Below are 18,695 nucleotides of genomic sequence, written 5' to 3' on the forward strand. Positions count from 1 at the left end.
ACCATGATGCTGCCACCACCATGCTTGACAGTGGGGATGGTGTGGTCAGGGTGATGAGCTGTGTTGCTTTTACGCCAAACATAACATTTTGCATTGTTGCCAAAAAGTTCAATTTTGGTTACCTCTGAGACTATCACAGTGCAGGTGCATTTATACGGAGACTTGATTACACACACGTGGATTATATTTATCATCATTAGTCATTTAGGTCAACATTGGATCATTCAGAGATCCTCACTGAACTTCTGGAGAGAGTTTGCTGCACTGAAAGTAAAGGGGCTGAATAATTTTGCACACCCAATTTTTCAGTTTTTGATTTGTTAAAAAAGTTTGAAATATACAATAAATGTCGTTCCACTTCATGATTGTGTCCCACTTGTTGTTGATTCTTCACAAAAAAATACAGTTTTATATCTTTATGCTTGAAGCCTGAAATGTGGCAAAAGGTCGCAAAGTTCAAGGGGGCTGAATACTTTCGCAAGGCACTGTATGTAGTGCTAGGGCAGAAACCAAAACGTGCACCCGGACGGGGCTCCAGGACCGAGTTTGGGAAACCCTTGCTTAGTCAACTCTGGCCTAGGCCCCCGACCCCCTTACTGTTGAGAGTTAGAATAGTGGAAAACACCATTTCTAAGTTTAGTGGTGCATCAAGCAGTTTTCCTCTTCTTACCGACAGTCAAATCAAATCAAATGTTATTGGTCACATACACATGGTTAGCAGATGTTATTGCGAGTGTGGCGAAATGCTTGTGCTTCTAGTTCAGACAGTGCAGCAATATCTAACAAGTAAAATCTAAGAATTCCCAAACAAAAACCTAATACACACACATCTAAGTAATGAATGTAATAAGAATGTATAAATATATGGATGAGCAATGTCAGAGGGGCATAGGCTAAGATGAAATAGATAGTATAGAATACAGTCTCTACATACGAGATGAGTAATGCAATATATGTAAACATTGTTAAAGTGGCTAGTGTTCCATTTATTAAAGTGACCAATGATTTCAAGTCTGTATATAGGCAGCAGCCTCTCTGTGCTAGTGATGGCTGTTTAACAGTCTGATGGCCTTGAGACAGAAGCAGTTTTCAGTCTCTCGCTTCCAGCTTCGATGTACCTGTTCTGACCTCGCCTTTTGGATGATGGAAGGGTGAACATGCAGTGGCTTGGGTGGTTGTTGTCCTTGGTTATCTTTTTGGCCTTCCTGTGACATTGGGTGCTGTAGATGTCCTGGAGGGCAGGTAGTTTGCCCCCGATGATGCGCTGTGCAGACCGAACCACCCTCTGGAGAGCCCTGCGTTTGTGGGCGGTGCAGTTTCCATACCAGGCGGTGATACAGCCCGACAGGATCCTCTCAATTGTGCAACTGTAAATGTTTGTGAAGGTTTTAGGCGACAAGCCAAATTTTTCAGCCTCCTGAGGTTGAAGAGGTGTTGTTGTGCCTTCTTCACCACACTGTCTGTGTGGCTGGACCATTTCAGTGATATGTACTCAGAGGACTTAAAACTGTTTCCTGAAGACCACGATCATCTCCTTTGTTTTGTTGACGTTGAGTGAGAGGTTATTTTCCTGACACCACACTCCGAGAGTCCTCACCTCCTCTCTGTAGGCTGTCTCATCGTTGTTGGTAATCAAGCCCACTACTGTTGTGTCATCTGCAAACTTGATGATTGAGTTGGAGGCGTGCATGTCCACACAGTCATGGGTGAACAGGGAGTACAGGAGGGGGCTGAGCATGCACCCTTGTGGGGCCCCAGTGTTGAGGATCAAGTGGAGATGTTGTTTCCTACCTTCACCACCTGGGGGGGGAGGTCCAGGACCCAATTGCATAGGATGGGGTTGAGACCCAGGGCCTCAAGCTTAATGATGAGCTTGGAGGGTACTATGGAGTTGAATGCTGAGCTATAGTCAATGAACAGCATTATTACATAGGTAGTGTGATGGCGATTGCATCGTCTGTGGACCTATTGGGGCGGTAAGCAAATTGAAGTGGGTCTAGGGTGACAGGTAAGGTGGAGGTGATATGATCCTTGACTAGTCTCTCAAAGCACTTCATGATGACAGAAGTGAGTGCTACGGGGCAATAGTCATTTAGTTCAGTTACCTTTGCATTAATGGGTACAGGAACAATGGTGGCCATCTTGAAGCATGTGGGGACAGCATACTGGGATAGGGATTGATTGAATATGTCCGTAAACACACCAGCCAGCTGGTCTGCACATGCTCTGGGGACGTGGCTAGGGATGCCATCTGGACCGGCAGCCTTGCGGGGGTTAACACGTTTAAATGTCTTACTCACGTCGGCCATAGAGAAGGAGAGCCCACAGTCCTTGGTAGCTGGCCGCGTTGTTGGCACTGTGTTATCCTCAAAGCGGGCAAAGAACGTGTTTAGCTTGTCTGGCAGCAAGACTTCGGTCTCGGCGACGTGGCTGGTTTTCCTTTTGTGGTCCGTGATTGTTTGTAAACCCTGCCACATGCGTCTCGTGTCTGAGCCGTTGAATTGTGACTCCACTTTGTCCCGATATTGACATTTTGCCTGTTTGATTGCCTTGTGGAGTGATCGAGTACTCTGTTTAGTATTCTGCCATATTCCGTGTCACCTTGCCATGGTTAAATGCGGTGGTTCGTGCCTTCAGTTTTATGCAGATGCTGCCATCTATCCATGGTTTCTGGTTAGGGTAGGTTTTAATAGTCACACTGGGTATAACATCTCCTATACACTTCTTGATAAACTCAGTGACCGTTTCGTTAACCCATGTTAGCTAATATTTTTTAGGTTGGTAAGTTAGTCTACCCAGCTATCTAAACTTGTGGTAATCATGGCTGAATTACCAACCGGGCACGAAGGGCCTAGGTTGTCTAGAGGCACTGACTTCCAGGAGGCCTGTCATGCCAAATAGTGTCCCCCTGCCAAAGAGTGCCCCTGCTATTGTAGTGTTCTGTTTGTATGTAGCTTGCATTTCAATGGCATCCCTCAAAGAGATTTTATTTTATCTTTCCAACCAGGCAAAGCACTGTGAAGGCACTACTGATCTTGACAAGAGGCGCAAGAGGTATCTAGCTATAATTAAAACCTGATCAATCAAATGGATAGGTATACGCAATTATGATAATTACAACTGCACTTAACTAGGTGTCTTTGCTAGACAAACACATCCAGACAGACAGACAGACAGCTGAGCAAGTGAAATAACCTTTTGTTTATCAATCACATTCTATTATATCTGAAATTATTGTGATTTCAATGAATGTCATATCAGAGAGCACACAGCGTTTCAATTTGTTACTTTGTGCTAAAAGATCAGTACCTGCCTAGCCTGCCAGAAGTTTAAGAGGGTGAAAACTGTGGCGCCAGAGTTGAAGCCTGTCATGTCGCTAACCCTTTCAGTGAATTGGCTAGCAGAGATGTGAACAACCCCCCCTCTCCTGTTAGCAGTTTTACAACTTTACAACCACTAAATTCCATGCAGAGACTCTTGTCTTCCTGACCATGCAATATGGGAGAGAGAGGGTCAGATTAGAACAAAGGAACTCTCCCGCCAAATTCTACTACATCCCAGAATTTGATAATTTAACAATATTCTTATTTTGGACAATGTGTAAACGGTTGGTGGTGAAGCCAGCTACAACCCGGTCCGTTTTGTTTCATGTTTGTGACCTCATGAAAGAAAATACAGCCACATTACCCTAACTCTGTTTATACAGGTTCCTCAGTTACAAGGCTTGCATCTAATTCTTGTATAAAATGAATGAGTAAAGATGAAACTATTAGCGAAATGATGTAATGTGATGTGAACCTTTAAAATGAGAGAATTGGCCTTCAATATGAAGTTGAACTAATTCAGTAGCCACACACAAGTGAATAGACATTGGTTGGAAATGATGAACAAACACATTTTCCACTGTTGAATAAAAGCCTCCTTGACGAAAAGTCCCCTCAGTTCCAAATAATGGGAGGACATGTCCTCCACGTTGAAAAGGGCCAATTTCAACTATATAGGCCAGGAAATGAGAGAGCTTGCTCCACACGTGAAATGGTATGAACTCTGAACTATTGATCACCTAAAGAAGAAGCACATACTAAACTAGCATATATTAGACTGCAGCTGAACATATGCACAAATCCAGTACGAGAACACTGACCGACGAGGAAGCATCTCCAGAGTGAGATGAACCTCTCAGACCACGTGAACCTCTCACATGATGAAACTGAAGATTCCTCAAAGGACGAGGGTGACATTGAATGGGCAAACCAGTGCCTCACATCACCAGCTCAACTATCGAAGCCAGCTTCACGTAAATACAATGCATTGCTTTTCCGAATGAGCGATCATTAGTGACATATGTATTTATGTGGGAATAGCTTCCCAGGTCTGATAGAGACCCATGGTCCTTAGTCTTCTTTCCAAAAACCCCTTCTCTTCTCTCTGAATCTATTGTGTTATAACCAAACTGTTTTTGTTTAGTCCCGTAGGGACGGTATTTACTGTATAATGTTATTATGTATTGTATATTCTGTAATTGTTTAATTAGTTTGTAAATAAATAATTGAGCCAGTTTGTGTACGGATGACTCATAAGCAAAGGCTGGGGTTGTGCAGATAACCAAGAATTTTATGACGTTCAGATGAGACTGATATTTGGTAAAGAATAATTAATGACTGATTGACTGCTATTGATATAAAAAGATCTTCAGATCTTTAGGAGTGGATTCGGGAGATAGCCACTCTATATAAACTAATGCTTCTGTGGTGCCCCAGGTTATTAATGGTTTAATTGTTGCATGGTTTAATTCAATCACATAATCAATTACACGTTAGGTAATCAATTTGAAAATAGCATGTGATCTCATTAAAGAAGTCAGAGACACGGCAAGCCCATCAAAGTTGTTTCACCATGATCAGTAAGTGAAACAATACAATTTTTGCCATGATAAGTTGTTTGGTAATGCTTGCTTGCTTTAATAATCATAGAATGTGTGTGTGTGTGTGTGTGTGTGTGTGTGTGTGTGTGTGTGTGTGTGTGTGTGTGTGTGTTGGTATTCAAATATGAAAATCTGCATACTGCATGACACAGATACGGGTATGAATAAAATAACCTCTCTAACACTTTAAATGTTAGGGGTGTACCTCATCGGACCCTTCACAAAATCCAGGAATGGCAACAGCTGTTGTCTGACAGCGACCAATCACTTCACCAAGTGGGTGGAAGTAACATCCATTAAGGTCAGTAATGGGAGAGAATGTGCTTTTCTCCAAATTCCCTTCTGTAACCTATTAAAAAGGGTGCTTGGAACCAAAAATAGATTTTAGTTTTGTATGATACCAATCAAGAACGAGACTGGCGAGGCCACCTCAAGGTGATGATGGACATCGTCAACACCCACAGTTCTCCTGAGGCCATCTTGAGTGAAACAAAGTACGGATGTTATTGGTTATATTCTGTTTTTTTATTTACATTTTATGGTACATAAGACATATTTCAATATCTCACATTGTCAATAGATATCCCTTTCCTAACCCCTTCTCCAGGTTTTGGATGAATGGACCAGCCAGACCCTCAAGACTGCCATGGGCAAATCCCTTGACGGTACCAGGAATGGTGGGAGGACAACCTGAAGGTAATTCTCTTTGCACACAACAGCAGCGTCCAGGCCACCACAGAGTACTCGCCGATCGCCTGATGTATGGACGGGTGCGGCAGCTGTTGACTGAGGTAAACAATACAATAGTACTGTATATACAATTATTGCATATAATGTAGTCTTTAAAATTTGAGATTGACTTAGTGTTATTTGTCTATTGCTATTTTTGTATAATGTACTTTCAGATCACTGAAAATACACCTGATGTGGTGGAAGTTGTTGAACCAGATCAGAACGCCTTCGAGGACCACCTTCAGGCACGAGCTGAGAAGGATGTGGAGGCAAATGACTTGGTTCGGAAGAAGGACGAAAGGAAGACGAGACCTGGGAAACCTCGCTGCTCTTTCTCTCCTAGCTGGGGTCACCATCTGTTAAGGTGAATATAAACATCTCAGATAATAACTATTTGCATTTGCACACAAAATAACCTGACGCAGATTGTTTCTCTTTGTCTTCCTCGAGTTACCTTCGGTGGAAGCCAACAATCTTCTCCAGTTGGAGAGTGGTTGGAGTGGTTGGACGGTCGACCACTGAAAGCCCTGACGCTCTACACTTTGGTGAAGCCCATGAGACAAAGTATGTTAAGCTTTGGTTGACATTTGAGAAAGCTTCTAAAAATTGTACCTCCTTAATTTACCTCTCCAAATGACTATAGAACTATCGATTATCGATACCCAGGAGGTATCTCACCCAACAGAGCCATTGAGTTCATATCAGTCTGATTCTCTGTGCTCTGAGTCGGAGGAGGACCAGCTTGAGGTAGGTTATACCTTCAAAAACTGTTTAAAATGACATTTCTTTCATTTATAACACTGCACTCATCCATCACATTAAATGTAACCTGTGTGTTTGCTTGTTTATGTCTGTCTCCTACCCTGTTCCCTTTACTCTGCTCCTGTTTTCCAGGACCTAGGGGTTCCGCCTAACACCCAAACGTGGATCCACCTGATGTCATCCCTACTGTTGCTACTGTTGTTGTCATTATCAGTTAAGAAAGTTCTTGCTTCATCACACTGGGCACATAATACACTAGCACTGCAAACACAGAATAAAGAGAGCAGCAGTGCCTGGACTTTGAAGTCTCCCTCTTCAAGTCCCCCTCCTGAGACTGGCTGCCTGATGAGAACAGGTGACAGGTAGAACCTCCCATCCACACAGCACCCACCTCCTCTCTATTCCACACAGCACCCACCTCCTCTCTATTCCACACAGCACCCACCTCCTCTCTATTCCACACAGCACCCACCTCCTCTCTATTCCACACAGCACCCACCTCCTCTCTATTCCACACAGCACCCACCTCCTCTCTATTCCACACAGCACCCACCTCCTCTCTATTCCACACAGCACCCACCTCCTCTCTATTCCACACAGCACCCACCTCCTCTCTATTCCACACACCAGAATTCAGTATTTCAGTCTATGACTGCCACGTGGGTGTTCCAAAACATCTGGATGAAAATAAACGAATTACAACTGTACCAAAAAAAAGATCAGAGTTTATATATTTAAATCTTAAAATATTGGCAGGTTGGTTTTCACAGCTGTTTCACAAGGTGTTTGTTGTTGTACATTTTAAGGTATCCCTTGATGGTATTTGTTAGTTCAACATTATTCATTGTTGTATCCTGGGACCTGCAATAGGTACACATATATTCAACCACAAGGGTGTACTATTGAACTATGCAAGATATATATATATATTTTTTTATCATAATAGAGGAATACTGAAATAATATTAACATAGCAATGTTTAAAACATTGATTTAAATTAGTTTCAAAACGGCACAAATTTCTTTCCACCCCATGGCAAAATATATGGAATTGCAGGAAATTATCTGTAAAACTGCACATTTTTCTCTCCGCCTCATGGCAAAATGTGTAGAATTGCAGGAAATGAACTGTAAAACTAAATCTAATTGTAAAACTACTTTTGCCCGCGAGGTGGAGGGGCCTCCCAACAGATTCTCGCCTATGGCCCCCAAAAGGTTAGGGTCGGCACTGGCTTGAAGTGATATGGTCATTTCTTTTATGTGAATGCAATTAATTATATCTTTGGAAGTTTGTAATACTACTGAGCTCTAGATATTGTAGTTTGTGTACAAATCAGAGGATGTTTCAGAGTCTCAGGGGGGTAACCGTGGAGGAAGACATAAATACATATCATAAACTTTTCACATAACAGCGGAAGGGAAGTATAAATGTTCACCGAATCCCAGCTCGAAGTAGGGTGTGGCAAAAGACCACAAAACATCCCCTACGATAGGCACGTTCAGCCCTCTAGCCGCTCTAGGCTAACAATCTAAACGATGATGTAGTCTTGAAAGATTGTCAATCTCGTAAATGCACTGGGTTAATCTTGTCTCGGTGCGAAAATATTTCCTCTGCTAAATCTTTCCCGGGGACCGTACATGGCACGTGTGCTTAACATTAGGGAACAATCAGTGTTGCAGGTGCAAACTGCTTGCGTGACTCCCCAGCTGTTTCTGGTTTAGCAGTGAAACATGATACCGTGCAGACCTGAACCTCACACACACATCCCCACAATGGACAGATGCCTCTACCTGGGGTGTGAGAAAGAGCAGTTGGGTAATACACAGAATGAACAGTTTAAGATTGATATATTGTCACCTTTTCTTATTCATCTTGGCCCACTTTAAGAGCAACTAATAATGCAACAGAATCACATTTCCTTCTTATGAAAGACTTTGAACTCAAGGGTTCATTGGTTGAGCCACTATAAATCAACCTGTGTATCATAGACTATGGGGCTACATAGACCCTTGAATGCACTGTAACACATACAGTACAGTATGATTTCTTGTCAACTTTTTCACACAGCATTTTACAACGTACATAATTGTCCTATCTAAATCAATTTTGTGAATATTCTATTTTGGAGAGGGCTCACTGCAAATCTTGAGACGAGAGAAAGCACTACAAAATAAGTGAACGAGTATTAACGATACTTTGCCAGGCAAGCTGCTGGCACAGAGCATCCCCATAAAGAATTGGCTTTAGCTCCACAGTTTATCTCTGCATTCCTACTGAGAGAGCTCTGCTGGCCGCTACCCAGGGGAGTGAAATGTTATCATGGGAGAAACCGTCCAGAAAGTGCTCGCCACATAAAGCTACTGTTAGGGGCAGAGGTTAAAAAGCACCGGGTGCTAACTGATAGCAACCATTGCAATAACCATAGTCTGTATTGTGCGTTTACATCAGGTGGCATTTGCAAGGGCGCACCACCAGGGTGGTCCTTATCCCCACTGTGTTCTCCTCTTTTGGTGTTTCGGCTGCTATCCTTATGGGAATACAATTTACAGAATTCATTAGCTGTTACGAGACTTGCGTAAATCAAATAAAAATCCTCAAATAGTCTCCTCCCTTTGTTCTTTTTTCAAATCACGCAGCGCTCCTCCGCTATCATTTATCATCCAAAGCAAAAACAGATAAAGCCGTATGCTTATACGCAAGTGCATTCGAAACCTACATTTCCATTACTGGTATTGATAGAATAATTGACTTTTAGGGGGGGGGGGGGGGATTGAAATGGGTTGTGATGCTTGAGGGACTCCGGACTGAAACCCATGTGTCATTCTCAGTCGGGGTCTACAGAGCAATTTTCCAGCCTGCAGATCGGTAAGAAGGAATCAATATCTCACATTCCTGATTACTCTACAGAGGAAATAGAGTTTGTATTGTTTCTTCAAGACAAATGTAGGCCCCTGGCAAGATAAATGGTATTTTCAGTGGTGAAGAAAGCCCCCTTAACTGGAAACTACTTTTCCCATTCACTCCTTTCATTACACCCCCAAACCAACACCTGTCTGTGCTGAGTGTTGAGCTCTTACTCTTTTTATTTGGTTTGTTTCTGTTCTTTCACTCTGGCCAGCTCAATATCACTACTGCAGTTGCTGTAATCTAAAGTTCTACACCTATTTCACAGTTGGTTTCACCTTAGTGGTGAACGGCCTTCCTGCTCTGTTGTTTCTTCGTCTACAAAAACTTTCTTTCTCACCCTGACAAATAAACCTAATGTTTTCTAGGAAATGTGAAGAGGAGATTCTACAAACCAATTATTTCTAACATAAAATACTGCAGCACAATGCCCAGAATTGAATATGCAAAGGAAATTAGCGGGGTGTTGCACAGCTTCTATACAGCGAATGAGTCAAAAAAACTGTATTATGTCATATATTATATATACATGGTCATATTACACAAGGACACATTTCTATTCTATGAGAAGTAGCACAGCCCAGGAAGAAGGAATAGCAACCAAGGGGGAGTATAACAAAACATAGAGAAAAGATTCCTGCTATCCCTTCTGGGGAAACGTATCCTGTTTATGTGAGTCACATACTGTATTACAAAACAACATTGACTGAGAGCTGCAAGGAGACTTGGAATCTATCTCATCAGATGCAGGTGTGGTCATGGACGTAACTCCCCGCCTCTCGAAAGAAGGTGCGGAACGTGTCTGCTGAATATCACGCCAGAACTCTGACACTTTATTACACCGGAGTAGATTAACGGAAAACTGCAGTCATCATCGTAGTCTATATGATTATTTTGCATTTTGCGAATCAGAGTGCATAAATGTTTATTGTGCTCTAGAGGCGCATAAGCAAAACTGACATTATATCTGATAAAACTGCCACCTTTCCAATAGCTGATGATGGTAAGTAGCTTTAGCTAAACCTTGCATAGTACATTTAATAACATGTAATACCTCTCTATCTCCACTGGAAAACATTGCATGATTACCACACATGTTATTGACCCCCTTCATCAATCATTTGATTGAATTGATCCCTTCTTTCTGATGAAGGGCATTGACGGTCGAAACGTCACGATTTTAACTCAAATTAAATCAATAAAGCATTGAGTTTTCAATTGTGAGTTAGAGTCGCGCCTCTTCCTTCAAAACATTGAATTGATCCCACTCACAACAATGCTGTGAAACGTCTTCACACACAACTAACCATGGATCATTTCAAATGGACACACACATAAAAAAGCGTTCCATCCCACATGCAAGAAACAGACATCACCACTTTGTTATGTCCCTGAAACCAAACCAATACAAAAGTTATGCAAGTGTAAGCAGCACAACCAAACATGGAACAATAACTTGTGCATAAACACTTTTATAGAGCTGTTGATCGTGCCAACGCTAGCTTTTACAATCACCCTACATTAATTCTGCCAGTGATTAAACGTCAAGGGCACAGAGAATGAAGAGAGTGAGCGAGAGAGAGAGAGAGAGAGAGAGAGAGAGAGAGAGAGTGTGAGAGAGAGAAATGGAGAGTGTATGGGAGAGGTGATTACCCCATGTTAATCCAGTATCAGCTTTCCGTGATTTGGAGGCTTCCCAGTACATTGCTCATTATGTGCTGAAAGGTCTGTTTAATGCAGATTAGAGGGTGAGAAGAGGAATGGAGGCAAAACTTGAACTTTCTCACGACATCCATTCCTGATACTATCTGGCTTCCAACTGGACTATCCAAGCCTTGTTCCGTGATGATGTCCCCACCTGTCTCCTGTGTTTTCCTGCAGCTGTGCTCCATATTTCTGGTTCTGTTTCAAGCAGACTTTAAATTGAGCTATCCCCCGTAATTCAAAGGCAAAAAAGCTCAAGCCGTAGACTTTTATCTGTCACATATTTTCCACTAGTCATCATTTTGTGATGATTTTGCTAAATTCAAACCTGATGAGGCCACATGCAGTATTTGCCTATACTTTATATCTGTGTACAAAGAAAACAGTGCAAGAGAATACAGTCAACTTCTACAATAAGTGCACATTGGATATGTGTGAAGTCTGTTCACATGCAATGTATTTAACGAGTCCAAATCCCAATATATTCTTCTAAATTACCCCGGTTGACTGCCTGCTCTGGTTTAGTGCACACATTTATGACTGTCCTATATCATTGTTTACATCAGCAGCTGAAATGATTGGAAATGTATGGTCAAATGTTTGAAAGAGGCTCACACTTCAAAAGACAAATCACATCCCCTCTAACATGAATGTCATCATACTAAATCATTGCACCAACGATATCAGATACCATACTTTATGACCTTAGCCAGACCTAACCAGGATCGTAATGCCCAATTTTTTTATTTTTTTTTAACCAGGCAAGTCAGTTAAGAACAAATTCTTATTTCCAATGACGGCCTGGGAACAGTGGGTTAACTGCCTGTTCAGGGGCAGAACGACATATTTGTACCTTGTCAGCTCGGGGGTTTGAACTCGCAACCTTCCGGTTCCTCGTCCAACGCTCTAACCACTAGGCTACCCTGACCTGAGCTGATCCTTATCACATGACCCGGGGCTTACCATGCCGAAGCCGGGGAAGAGGCTGACTGCTGAGGCCGTATCCAGGGGAAACGGGAGCTGGAACTGCTTCATGCCCAGAGACTGCTGGATGGTGGGTAGAGCAGGACGTATCAGCGTCGGCAGGAGGCCATTTTGACATGCATTACCTGTAGAGGAGAAGAAAGAGAATGGGCAGTGTTCAAGGGTCTGTGCTGTGGTGGTTCTCAGTTAAACAACAGTATGATATTATGAGCAAAATGTACAATGTCTCATGGACAAAACCACCAAAAAAGTAAGATTCAAATGAGATGAAGTATGAGAGCACTTGTATCTGGGGGGCTCCCAACTGTATTTGGGAGGCTCCCGAGTGGCACAGCAGTCTAAGGCACTGCATCTCAGTGCAAGAGGCATCACTACAGTCCCTGGTTTGAATCCAGGCTATATCACATCTGGCCGTGATTGGGAAGCCCATAGGGTGGTGCACAATTGGCCCGGGGTAGGCTGTCATTGTAAATAAGAATTTGTTCTTAACTGCCTTGCCTAGTTAAATAAAATATTTAAAAAATCTGATATTGGTCTGCGTTCTCTAATTAAGATGACCTCTCTTCTAACGAAAACAAGGCCTCTGGACTGAGTCTGTTATAGATAAACCGAGACAATTCAGACATAGCCTACAGAGACAAATACAGTATGATGTTAATTGGATCATGGGAATGCCATGTCAGCCTTATCCAGTTGCATTTGACTCTTTAACAATCCTTCTCGTCAGCACTGTTTAAAGCTGCAATCAATATATGGAACTTTTTGGGTGACCCGACCAAATTCACATTGAAATAAATGTAAGTTATAAATCTGTCATTCTTATTGAAACCAAGTCTAAGAAGAGGCAGATATGTTCTATGTGAACTATTTCTATGCGTCCCATTCTTAAGTTTTGATTTTGAGACTTCTACTTTCGGTTTTGTACACCAGCTTCAAACAGCTGAAAATACAGTATTTTTGGTTATGGAAAATATATTTCACAGCTGTTTAGATGGTACAATTATTCTCTACACTATGGTTGATTGTTTTGTCAGAGAAACTGAATTTAGGCGAACTATTTGAATTTTAGCAACCAGGAAAGGGCGAAGCGATTTCTGCATAGTGCATCTTTAAGAGAGAAATGTCTTAATGCTGAAACCATCCTCTTAGTCACAAATATGAAATGAGTGCACCAGACCAGACAGATCAATAACGAAGAAGATTCAATAACAAGTGGTGCAAAATAGTCTGGAAAAAAACCTAAGTAAATACTCTCATTGTCATCTACATGAGAGAAGCCAGAGCGGGCTTTATAAGCCATGAATTACAACCAGCAGAGCTTTTCTTCAACACCGGGGGATTAGAAAGCAGCTTTCCAAAACATTAGGAACTAAAGAAAGCCATTCCGTACCCATTAATTAGAACCAGGGATGACTTTTACCACAGCACATTTAACAACATGACGAAGTCGGAGCCAGCATGACTAAAAGCACAGATACCATATCAAAACACCGGCTTGAGACAAATAAAAAACTATGTTTGCCACGTCAAGTCCCCAGGCGATGGTAAGGCTGAATAAAAAGAAACAGTTGTAAAAAAGAAAGAGGGAGAGAAAGGGAGGGAAACCACAAGTCTTTTCCCCCCTCCGCTCAGAGGAGCACTGCCATCTGTTGGAAAGCAGCAAATGCCGATGGTCATGTGGAGACACGTCCCAGTTCTCCTCTAACAAAGCATGTCCTTCTCCAGCCATCATCCCTGCAGGATCCTCCACTGACATGTTGCCTGACGTCACCCTGGAAACACGTTGCCGACAAGCCAGATTGCCGACCAGAAATGCAACGTGCAGTCAAAACAGCCTATTCAAACAACCAGAACTGTACTCTGGTTGAGGAGTGAGGAGCGAGCTACAGTATCCATTGTGGTGTTTCAAATATAAACGTGTCCATAGAAAAAAAGGAAAGAAAGAATGGATCTGGTTGTGATGGAATTGTTATACAGTAAATTACAAGAGGCACATAGGAATCCAGCATCTCAGCTCTACTGAATGACTAAAAGCAAACAAATTACATCGGTCAATATTTTAGCCAATCTTTTAGTCTCCCCTAACAGAGTGCAGTAACTCAAAAAACAATTTCCCCATTTCAGGATGGCGTACTGAGAAGACACTTTAACCTCATGCGTTCATTTTCACTTCCTCCGTTCCGAAGGATAACAAAGCAACACTGATCTCCCAACATGCACAAACACACAAGGAGACATTCCATCTTTTAACATTGCCTCATGTAAGGCTAGTGTTTCAACTCCCTGACCTGAACGTTATATATGGGCGCATGGCTCATTGTAGTATTAAGAGTGGAGCTTGTAGACCTGAGTAAGTCATGTCTCTAGGTATGAGACTCTCTAGCTGTGTATAATACACTCTTAGAAAAAAAGGGTTCTTCAGCTGTCCCCGTAGGAGAACCCTTTTGGGTTCCAGGTAGAAAGAACCCTCTCTGAAAACTGTCCTATATTGAACCCCAAAATAGGTTCTACCTGGAACCAAAGGGTTCTCCTATGGGGAGTGTGCAAGTGTGTTTTCATGTGGTGTGTTTTGAAACACGTGTAAAATAGATATGTGTGCTGCTCGTAAATACATGTAAACGTGTCCTCGTAAGTTTGTTTAATGTATATCTGTCAACGTCTTGAGCGTCACACGTCTTTTCATGCATGTCTGTGCATGTGGGCGCCTTGCATATCGGCCCTCTTAAAAATGTCTTTATCTGGGACTAAAACCCTGCGGCAGTGTGTCGAGCGAGAGTAAAGATGTCTGAAGGACACAGACTAACGTGAATAATTAATCGTCTTCCACTGCTCTCTCCCACCTCCGCCTCTCCTGGTCTTGATCCCGACTGCTCTCCGATCAGATCTGTCCAAAGGGACGAGATTCCACATAGCCGGAAAACTGCTGTCATGGAATATAGAATCTACGATGCAAAGGTCTACTATTTCACAGAGCAAATATAAATACAATTATTGGGAAATATGAGGTCAAGTGCGTGTCAAAAACATTCATATCCTGATGATGTCTATTCAGATGTGTTTCACAGCATTGTGTTCTTAGGGGCTGTCTAATTGTATTCCATGACCATAATTACACTTAGGATCAATCACTGTAATTAAGATGCAGAGGTTACAGTGGTTTCACCCCATTTACAAAAACAACAAACATGTAGAAACATTCAAATCTCTTATTAATCCATAACATTTGAAGATTGGTCAATTAGAAACAGATTTACACCAATGTACCCCTAGGCTACATGTTTGTATCCATTTCACTAAGCTCTCCGCTGCATTGCTAACGGTTAGCATTTAGCTCCAGGCTCAGACTAGAATAGCCTGGCTAACACTAGAACCCCACCCTCCCAACGTAACCCGCTCTGTTGTCATGACTTTCGCGGTGTAACCTCTAATAAACACAGCTGTCTCGGAGTTTGATCCAACAATCACTTCCACTGTGCTCTGTAATCTGAGGTTAACCAAAGAGATGTTTACGTGCTCTTAAACTCCAACCGCCAGGCCAGATACACCAGATACGTGCTCTGGGCCTCCAACTCAACACTAATCCCTTTTATGATTACAGCTCACACTAGGAGACATTACTCCTGCTGAGTTACTGTCTTTTCATTGGCCTTCTTCATCCATTTGGTTCATGAAGAGGGTTATTTGCATAGGGGGCACATGGGGAATTCTCGCCCTTGATTTTTGTTTATTTTTTTCCCATCAGAAATTCTAAGGGATCAAATTCGTAGAGATTTGTAGAAGTTTTATGTGACAGGAGAATGTATATAATTCAAAATGCATATTCAAAAGGTTTTCAACCAAAAACATCTTTGAGGAAAACCACAAACTTGGATTTTTATTCTAAAATGATTCTATCACTGACACAACGGCTAATTTAGCTGTGTTTATAGTCTAACGTATTATGCAAACTATATTAATATATTCATCCACAAATGCTTAAGCTTAAGCAACGCACGTTCTCCACAACCAAAACCTAACAGCTTCCTTCCTCCCTTTTCCTCCATTATGCAATGACGACATTAGGCATTAGTACAAGAACAAAATAATTCCAGACATTATATACTTTGGATTATTTTATTCACAATGCACTTCTTTTCCATTTGACAAAAGTGATAAAACTCCATTTCACCACCTTATCGTCACTAGGGCTGCCTCTGTCTCCAGGTGGGCCTGTGTGTTGACTAAAGCTGATGAGTCACGAGGCTGAGCTGGCACCAGGGAGGTGACTCCACAGACCAAGGACACCAGACCAGTCACGTCCCCACTACATCAACACTCCTTGCCCTTCAATGTACATAGAGGTCTCATGTCAACAGTATGCATATCAGTACAGGAGAGATTGACTGCATCAATTCTTGTTTCTGTGAGAAATATTATTGTGTAGAAAATTCCAAATGGTCTGTAGAATCAACTTACGTATATAGCTCTGAGAGACATACTTACCCCAGCAGACATGCCACCAGGGGTCTCTTCACAGTCCCCAAATCCAGAATGAATTCAAGGAAACACAGTATTATATAGAGCCATGATCATATAGAGCCAAGAACTCCCTTCTATCAAATTATTCAAGCAAAGAAATAAAACAATGCGCACAGCGCTTAGGCTTTGAAGCATATGTATATGTACGTATGTAATGTGTGTTACTGTCAGTAATGTGTGTAACTGTCAGTAATGTGTGTAACTGTCAGTAATGTGTGTAACTGTCAGTAATGTGTGTAACTGTCAGTAATGTGTGTACTATTCTTCTTATTCTCTGTGTGTCGTTCAGTCTTTGAGCTGTTCTTTTCTACTGATATTCTGTATTACCTCATGTTTTATGTTTTGTGTGGACCCCAGGAAGAGTAGCTGGTGCTTCAGCGACAGCTAATAGGGATCCGAATAAGACACAACAAAAAATACTCCTGTGGATGAACACCTGCCAGACAACCAGCAGTCACACGTCTCTGAGAGCTAATACATCACACCTGACACACATCCTACATCATAACCTCTTTCCTAAAGGACACATTAGCATTCTGCTCACAATGTCACCTGGCTCCAAAACAAAAACTCTCTGTAACACTTTACTTAAAGCCCGCAGGTGTAATGCATTGTAATGCAGTTACAATGCATTATAGGTCTTGTCATCAGCATGATGTATAATGAACCCCTTCTGATGTCAGAATCTCACTCCATAAGGTTGCTGTGTAATTTGAGATCATTTTAATCCCACAAAAAAAGACAGTGCCCTTTTATGAAGCCTTGCTGCGGCAAGAATCAATGCAATTATTCTTCTAACGTGAGAATGTAAGCCAGCGATGTGAAGAGCACTTGAAAGGAAAGCACTCCTGCTTTAAGTCTGCCTAAGCCTCTCACCAAACACAAATCTAATGGAAGAAGTCTAATTCTTTCATTTCTCAAACTATTCTAGACAGCATATCAAGTGGCTCTCAAAGCCGACAGTGAGCTAGCTTTGTCCTTCTTTGAATTCCTTCGCTATAAACACATCAGCGAGAGTCTATAAAACATGTGAGATGAAATGCAAACCTTGGACTTTCAACCCCACACATGGATCTAGTCTGGCAGGATGGATAATGGCTAGGGGGAGTAGACACGGTGCCTAGGGCTTATCCAACCATGTCAAATCTAGTAAGTGTGGAAGTTCACACTTTCCTTCCTTTTACGTTAACCAAATCATCCGCTCCATCTCTGAAGATGATGTATGTACTGCTAATGCCACACAAACACATGCACAGGACACAAACTCACCGAAAAACATGCTGCTCTCCATGACTCCTTAGACATAGGGGTCTGTATGTCCTCTCGGATGCCCTGCCAGGTTGTGTGTCTGTGTGTCCATGGGCAGCAGCCTGGGCATGTCTCACACACGCTTTATGTGTGTTTGTGTGAGTGTGTGTGTGTGCAGCTCTGTAGTCCGTCTCTCTGTCTGTGTGTCGTGTCTGCAGCCGTTACCGTGCAAAGCCGGCACCCTCCTCTCACAGTGGTCTGTGTCCCCCTCCTTCGTCTCTCTCGCTCTCTCTTTCTCTCCACACAGTGCTCTCTCTCTCGTCTTGCTGGTTCTGCCGGTCTCTCCTCCCCTCTTTTCTCCTCCCGTCCTCCTGTACAATCTCCTCTCTACTCTAGTTGAGCGCTGGCCCCTCTGCGTGCTTCTCTCCTCTCCAAGGTGTCTATCTACATTTTCCAGCTACAGCCTCTCTCTCTCTCTCTCACACACTTTCTATATCTTTCCCTCTTTTCTCTCCTTTTAATATCTTTCTTTCTTTACTTCTTTCTTTAACTACCTATCTTCCTCTGTTCTCTGTTCTCTCTTCCTCTGTCTGTTTTCTTCTCTCTCTCTCTCTCTCTCTCTCTCTCTCTCTCTCTCTCTCTCTCTCTCTCTCTCTCTCTCTCTCTGTAATCTGACTCCTGGAGCTGGGCTGATATCAGTGCTGTTGGTGTGAGCTCCACTGCTCTTCTCCATCTCTTCCTGGTGGCTCCTCAGGCACAACACAACACAACACAGAACAGCACCATGCACAAGGGACAGCCACCGGCCACACAGAGACGGCTGGTCGCTGTTACCCACAAATACCAACTAGGTTTTGTGATGCACAACAAGGGTTCGCCTGTATATATGTGTGTGCGTCAGCATCCTTCCCACTTAACC

General features: G+C 42.5%; 1 protein-coding gene across 2 annotated transcripts in view; it reads right to left on the reverse strand.

The window, feature by feature from the left end:
- LOC135522305 (zinc finger protein 385D-like) overlaps nt 1-18,093 on the reverse strand; it is a 43,417-nt gene extending 25,324 nt beyond the window's left edge. For both annotated transcript variants that reach the window (XM_064948435.1, XM_064948434.1), the window contains exons 1-2: nt 17,798-18,093; nt 11,990-12,135 (exon numbers count right to left, since the gene is read on the reverse strand). In XM_064948435.1, coding sequence (XP_064804507.1) covers nt 11,990-12,135; nt 17,798-17,819 — 168 coding nt within the window. In that variant the 5' untranslated portion in view covers nt 17,820-18,093. The remainder of the gene's footprint in view (nt 1-11,989; nt 12,136-17,797) is intronic.
- Between the last annotated feature and the right edge of the window lie 602 nt (nt 18,094-18,695).

This window comes from Oncorhynchus masou, chromosome 30, assembly GCF_036934945.1.
Source record: "Oncorhynchus masou masou isolate Uvic2021 chromosome 30, UVic_Omas_1.1, whole genome shotgun sequence".
NCBI lineage: Eukaryota > Metazoa > Chordata > Actinopteri > Salmoniformes > Salmonidae > Oncorhynchus > Oncorhynchus masou.